General features: G+C 39.9%; 1 protein-coding gene across 1 annotated transcript in view; it reads left to right on the top strand.

Moving 5' to 3' along the window:
- Positions 1 to 7,218, top strand: part of COL1A2 (collagen, type I, alpha 2) — a gene marked incomplete at its 5' end in the record, with an annotated part of 20,100 nt that overhangs the window by 5,258 nt on the left and 7,624 nt on the right. The window contains 10 exons of the mRNA XM_010132205.1: positions 1,183 to 1,236; positions 1,792 to 1,845; positions 2,419 to 2,472; positions 2,581 to 2,634; positions 2,737 to 2,844; positions 3,803 to 3,856; positions 3,950 to 4,003; positions 4,907 to 5,068; positions 6,453 to 6,560; positions 6,997 to 7,104. Of these exons, the coding sequence (XP_010130507.1) occupies positions 1,183 to 1,236; positions 1,792 to 1,845; positions 2,419 to 2,472; positions 2,581 to 2,634; positions 2,737 to 2,844; positions 3,803 to 3,856; positions 3,950 to 4,003; positions 4,907 to 5,068; positions 6,453 to 6,560; positions 6,997 to 7,104 (810 nt within the window). The remainder of the gene's footprint in view (positions 1 to 1,182; positions 1,237 to 1,791; positions 1,846 to 2,418; positions 2,473 to 2,580; positions 2,635 to 2,736; positions 2,845 to 3,802; positions 3,857 to 3,949; positions 4,004 to 4,906; positions 5,069 to 6,452; positions 6,561 to 6,996; positions 7,105 to 7,218) is intronic.

The following is a 7,218-nucleotide window of genomic DNA, read 5'->3' as shown; positions in this document are numbered from 1 at the left end:
TCTTTCCTGTGGTTATATTTTGATTTTTGCTCAGCATTTGGAATTGGTTTAAGTTTAAGTTAGTTCTTCACAGGACTGGTTAACAGTGAGCTTCTCTTTACTGAAGAAATAGCTGAAGCTATCCTTGAGTACAGGCTTTATAGTAAGAACGAGCTTACTGATAACAAAGGACTGAGTGTCTGATCAGATCCTTGACTGCTCTGGGTGTCATGAATATAAAGTAAGACAGTTACAAAAATGTTGTGATTATATCAATTTTCTATAAAATCAGAAAACACTTTAGCCAATGTAAGCCCTTATATAAAGCTGTGAAGTCTGGTTGCGAGTCTGTTCCTACCTCTGCTTTATCCATATAATTATCTACAAAATTGGTTTTTATCTCATTATATACATCTTATTCCGTATTCTGTTCTGTTCATTATTTAAACTTTAAGCTGAGATTTCTAGACCTGCTTTACCTGTTTTGACTAAAGTAATCCATACTAATTTAGCATAAATGCAGTTATAAGGAAATTAAGATGGAAATTGCTTGCAACTTTTTCTGAAACACTAGGTACTGACATGCAGATTAACGCAGAAGAGCAGAATGTATTTAAAAAAAGAGATACTGAGGTAGAATGCTGGTCCGATTTCTTGATACTAATGATGGCCTGTATATAACTTTTCGTAATACAAAACACATGGAATTTCATATACCACTTATATGCCATCATTGTTTTTAACAGTTGTTTCCCTGCTTCAAATAGAACTTATAACATGAATATCCAAAAGAATTTTTACATATGATTATTTCTTGACCAAAAGAAAAGAGATTTTGAGGGGGGTTTTATATTCATCATTTGGAATATAAATCAACTGAGTTTGAATTTGCAATTCCATTCAAAATTCTTGCCACCTATGGGAAACTAAGTAGGTTTCCTGTGAAAGAGGCAGGCTTATAATTCTGAAAAGCATGTCAGTCCCTTTTGTCTGCAAATTCTGACTTTGTAAGTCAGTACATACTCAGCAGTAAGAATGAAAGAATAATGAAAGTGCATTCCCCCCAAAAAACTAGCATGGTAAACATTTCAGATGATCTGGAAGTAATACATGGATACTCAGCAAACAGTCCAAGACTTCTTTCCTACAAACTACTGAGTTTGTTACCAATATAATGCTTTTTTTCCTCTCTGTGTAATCCAGGGTCCCCCAGGTCTGAGAGGTGATACTGGTGCAACAGGAAGAGATGGTGCTCGTGTAAGTGTCTTTTGGTTCTACTTGAGCTCACCTTGCTATGCCTCAGAACTTAAACTAAAAAGGATGTTCAGGACTTATATTGCCCACAGTACTGCATTTCGACTTATACCTGCTCACTTTTCCTATAAATCAATATGATTTTGTTGCCTCTTGTCTAGGGGTATTTGAATGAGAAAGACAGAAAAGTAATAATCTCGTGCACGCAAGCAGAGAAACGACATCAGCAGAAAACCTTGTATTTCATAGATAGTTGTTCAGTGCGACATTATCCTCTTTAACTTCAGGGGCTCAGCCCAGATAGCTAATTCTAAATGCAGCCTGCAAACTCACACAAAATTACCACTAGTTTAAGATTTAAGCTGCCCGTCCTAGAATTCATACTTTGGAAGGAAAAGGGCAGAACAGATTTCGTTTTACAAAATCATGTGTCTTTTATATTGAAAACATATGGTAGAAAGTCACACACCTGTCTCCAGGAGGAAAAAGTATTAAAAGTAGTCAAGTCCCTCCTGCTTACATTTTGTTAGAAATGGTGTCCTGTTATTTAACCTATAGGGTCTCCCCGGTGCTATTGGTGCTCCTGGCCCTGCTGGCGGTGCTGGTGATCGGGTAAGTCCACTTTTTGAGTAATGAAAAAGAGTCTTGCTTGTTTATACAGTTTATCCATGCATGAATATTTAAGATGATATGTTCTATAAAAAAGAATACCATCTTTCTAGTGTGCCCAAGTTCTGCAAGTTTTTCAGATATGGTGAGGCAAGGGCTATTGGGACTGTAGAACTATTCAGTGAAGTTTGCCATAGCACCCCTGACCTTTTCCTAAACGAGAGGGAAGAGATGCACATATACGTGGCAGTGAGTTATATGGTGAAAAGATCCTCATTTAGGCTTTATCTGAATCCCAGATGAGGGAGTCTTCTCAATGCTTCTCACACAGTGAGAAGCTGTTTTGATGCAGTGAACAATGACACATTAGCACAGAATGATTATTCATCCTGTGTGAGTGTTGTTAGAAATTATTAATACAGAGTGGATCAAAACAGAAACATTTTCAGTAACGCCCTCTCTGTTGGAGACACAGGGAGAGTCACTACATGTGTCTCTACCAGAAGGTCACCCCTGTTCTCTCAGCAGTGATGTCTTCCCCTATAGTGACGTAATATTTTCTGCCATCTGTTTTAGGGTGAAGGAGGTCCTGCTGGTCCTGCTGGTCCTGCTGGTGCCCGTGGTATTCCTGTAAGTAGCAATTCCTACAGCTATTGCTGTGGCAAAGACATGATGTTCAGAAAAATGCCCTCTTAAAGCCCATTCCAACCAGTCCTCTCTTCTTTGTTCTCTCTTTAGGGTGAACGTGGTGAGCCCGGTCCCGTAGGTCCTAGTGGATTTGCTGGACCTCCTGTAAGTATTGTTTGTGCTTTCCTCCTCCTGATGCCATGCCATTCCTCTGTTTCCTTTGCATGCATTTCCAACTCCTTGTTCTGTGTATTTTTCTTTCCATAGGGTGCAGCTGGTCAGCCTGGTGCTAAAGGCGAGCGTGGCCCTAAAGGACCTAAGGGTGAAACTGGACCAACAGGTGCTGTTGGCCCAATTGGTGCTTCTGGACCACCAGTAAGTGCACTGTGTCTTTGTAAAATGCATAGTTCTTAACTGTGCTATGCAAACAACGCACTAGCATGAAGGTCTTGAATTTTGAAAAGGTAATTAAGAAAAGAAACAAAACTTCAAGCTAGGCTGTGAGGAAAGTTGCCATACTGGTTTTCACACATTGTATAAACTTTGTCTGTCTATTCTTGTGAGCTTGGATCATGAGTCTGGAACTGAAATTAAGAGAAAAAATAAGTAATTTTCAATTTGATTTTGCTGAAGATCGGCAAAATCAGTCTATCTTGGACCATTCAGGGGGAGATCGTGGGTAAGTTCTGAGCTGAGGATGTTGCTACCTTCCTCTGAAAGACAGGATGTGCTATCACAGTCTGATTTTCAGACCCAGTCACCCAGAAGCATATGTGCACCTTTGTCTGAGCACCCACTGGCACACAGGCTTTTCATGTGCTGCTTCACATGCGTACAGCCCTTGACTGGGGATCTGGTTGAAATCATGCAGAAAGTCAAGCCTGGTATTTCAAATACTGTAAAGTGCTGCAGAATAATAAAGCTTGGGGTTCTTACTGTATGATTCTAACAGAGCAATACCAGGCCCTGGCACTGTATTAGTCATACAGTGCAAACAGAGGACTTGTAGTTCTTTGCCTTGCTATGTCTTTCTCATTTTGACTTCCAGATTTGCTTAGATGCTCCTAACATGTGCAAGGCAAATTCATTTGAATCATAAATGCCTTATGCAACTCTTCTCAGTCCTTTGATACTGTTTTAAAATATCTGTGAGAATTTACTACCCTATTGTCAGGGCAGGAATTGTGGTTTTGGGCCCAGTCCTCCACCTGTTACAGTAAAACGCAAAATCACTCTTGCCTTTCATGAGAGTGAGACTGAGCCCTTATTCTAAATGGAGAACATTAACAGTCTTTGCTTGCTTCATCTGTCTTTTTCAATCATTCATACATAGGGTCCTGCTGGTGCTGCTGGTCCTGCTGGCCCTCGAGGTGATGCCGGTCCTCCTGTAAGTCTTCAGGCTTTTGGCTCTGACATTGTTGCTTTTCATGAAGTTACTGCTTCCTTTATACTAAATCTTCCTTTTCATTTTTATCTTTAGGGCATGACTGGTTTCCCTGGTGCTGCTGGAAGAGTTGGTCCTCCTGGCCCTGCTGTAAGTAACTAATGAAGAAGTTCTAATGGGAGATAAGTCAGAAGTTGCATTGGTTAGGAGGAATAATCCTCATTTCTGTTACACTGACATAAATTCTCTAACTGGCACTGGAGTCACCTCAGATCTTTATAGGACTGGCTGAAATAAGAAAAAGTCTCTTAACTGTTTAAAATCCCAGAGTGGGAGTTATGTATTTAATTTGTGGGGGTTTTTACAATCCATCAATCATCTCTCTGCATCTTGCAGTATCTAGCCATTTGTAAAAATCTGTGTTTATTTTGCTTTTGTTAACCATGAGTAACTGCATAGCCATTGATTTTAGTGGAATAAGAAGGTCGCATCCTTTCTGAAAAAGAATCTTAATGTTATCTTGTGTCCACATTTTCTAAAGTATTTACAGTTCCAGCCCCTCTTTCATGGAGGGCAACCTCTCGTGTTTAAGAATGCAAAAATTCTCATTTCAGATTGACATTTGTAGCTCTTCTTTTCAAAGGTGTTTCCAACCTTTACCAAAAGGCACTTCTTTCCTTAGATACCCGACATCTAAATATATTGTAAATCCCAGTATCAAAAGCAAATAATCCCATTGAATTGGAAGAGGTTTTTTCTCATAGATTTTATAATTGCAATTAATGTTTCCAGAGCCAAAGCGACATTTTTATGCCAAACTTTGCCACTTCTACCAGCCCCAAGTAAAAAAACTACATCTCTCCGTTCAGTAATTCTACTGATTCCAGCTATCCACTGGAACAAAAGCGATAGAAGATGCTGCTTCAGAACAGCTGATAACCTGTTTATTGCAAAGCACGATTTTTGTACATGAACATAACAGGAAATTTCTCTCTGTTCTCCCCAGTTAATGGATCTGTATTCTAATTATACTATATTCATATTCAATCCTAGGGCATCACTGGTCCCCCTGGTCCTCCTGGCCCAGCTGGCAAAGATGGTCCTAGAGGTCTTCGTGGTGATGTTGGCCCAGTTGGCCGTACTGGTGAACCAGGTATTGCTGGCCCACCTGGTTTTGCTGGCGAGAAAGGTCCATCTGGAGAGGCTGGTGCTGCTGTAAGTTACTGAGTATCACATCTCATTAAAAATGTTTCTCTTCATGCAAATGTTATGGCTTCTAAGATACTTCTGGTATTTGTGAAGGGTTTTTCTCCTTTATCCACAAATTTAGCAAAACTTAAGTAGAAGTTTCACTAAGACTCAAGAAATTGTTACAGACATGTTTGACATGTCTGTCTAGAAAAAGAACCTGATGTCTGCGTCAGGGTTTTTTTCCTGTGGTGAGTTGCATCTTTCTCTGCAAGTAGAGAATGAAAGCAAATGAAAGCAGCAAGGCTAACTATGGAAGAAATTGCTACTTAAGTGTGAGAAAGGGAAACAGAGTTTCCTGCTCTGAAACGGAACATCATGGATGGAGAAAGGAGGAACATGTGAACATCCATTTAGAACAATCTCAATTCGTTTCTGCATCAGAAACTCTAATTGGTGGGGATCACAAGGTTAAAGCTGTCTATCCCCAGGTTGGCTTAGAATTTTGCAAATAAATAAATTAATTTTGATTGTCTTTAAGCTTGCACACCCAGAATTACTGGCTTTTTTAAAAGTCAGACATATATACGGAAGTATGTTCTTGTGTGAGTTAGCATTCTATTGTTTCTCAATAAAAAATTACAGAAATTTATTCTGTGATCTGCAGGAGTTGCAGCTAATAATGAAATCTTCGGTGTCTTTGTTAGACATGTATGTTAAAACGTTGTAGAGGACAATTTTAAATTTGCTATTAATGTCCAATAAAGCAATACTAAGTTTTTTCTCTAAGTTTTATGACCAAATTTAATGTCAATTGTGAAAAACAATTGACCTAGTAGGTTTGACTGTGAGTTAGGATAATAAGTTAGTGTAATCTGTCAAGCTGATTACTTATGCCAAGTTTAGCACCACATATGCTGAAATTTCAAGGAAATTGAAAAGTCACTTAACAAACTTTACCTTTCAGATGGACAGTAGAGACCTCTAAGGGTTGTTTGGAGATGTTGGGTAACACCTAGATACTGTCTAAGGCTGTCTCATGATCAGTCTCTATGCTATAGAATCCCCTCACATAGTCATCCTCTCTTCCCGAGTAATCCAATTTACGTGCATCACCCAGTGTTATTGAATGGGAAAGGAACATGCAAGCAGCTAGTGTTGTTCAGAAACAGCATTTTCACTGGAAAACAGTTGCCAGTGGAGTATAACCAGCATTACGTTCTTTAACTTTGGAGTTTAAAGACTTACGGCTTAGCTGCAACAACTTCTATGCAGGAACTAGCACTGACACACACTGAGATCCTCAGCAAGGTGTTCGTATTGTTATTGAGCAAAACAAAAGAGAAATGTGGAGGGCCATAAAAATTGGCTTTTCTCTATTAATATAATTAATACTATCTTCATGTCATAGGGTCCTCCTGGTACCCCGGGTCCTCAGGGTATTCTTGGTGCTCCTGGTATCCTTGGTCTGCCTGGCTCTCGGGGAGAACGTGGTCTTCCAGGCATCTCTGGAGCAACAGTGAGTATCTGACTAGTTAACTGCTTTAAACAGATACGCGTAAAGAAAAAAAGTTGAGGCCTCCTCTTACGGGAAGCCAGGGTAAAGGCGATGTATGTTCTGCTGTTTCCATTGCGGCTGTGAACAGAGGAGATGGACCTAACAGTCTTAGAGCAATGGAAGAAATTATTGCTTGCTGCAGACAAACAAGACTTGTGTCTTCAGGAGCGCATGTTTTCAAATGGCACCAGAGGTTTCTGACAGAAGAGGCAGCATATTTAGAATGAAGATAATATTTGGTATAGTTAAATATATCTCTTGTGTCCTGGTTCTTCTTCACTTTCAGAAGCAATTGCATAGAAATGTTTCTCTTAGATAAGGGCCAAAAGTTCTGTAAGACTGGTTTGTGTTGTATTATATTGTCATGTTTTGTTACCGTTGTTCCTGTCTGTAATAGGGTGAACCTGGTCCCCTGGGTATTTCCGGTCCTCCTGGTGCCCGTGGCCCCTCTGGTCCTGTGGGTTCTCCTGGTCCAAATGGTGCTCCTGGTGAAGCTGGTCGTGATGTAAGTTATGTCTTATTTCCTCTTCAGGATTGTTTTTCTTTTATTTTGAGCCAAAGACAGAACACATGGATACAACTGGGGGCCGTTCCGCATACCTTCCAGTGTCTTCAGCAG

This window comes from Buceros rhinoceros, unplaced genomic scaffold (genome assembly GCF_000710305.1).
Source record: "Buceros rhinoceros silvestris isolate BGI_N320 unplaced genomic scaffold, ASM71030v1 scaffold33912, whole genome shotgun sequence".
NCBI lineage: Eukaryota > Metazoa > Chordata > Aves > Bucerotiformes > Bucerotidae > Buceros > Buceros rhinoceros.
This window is presented reverse-complemented; position numbering and strand designations above follow the sequence as displayed.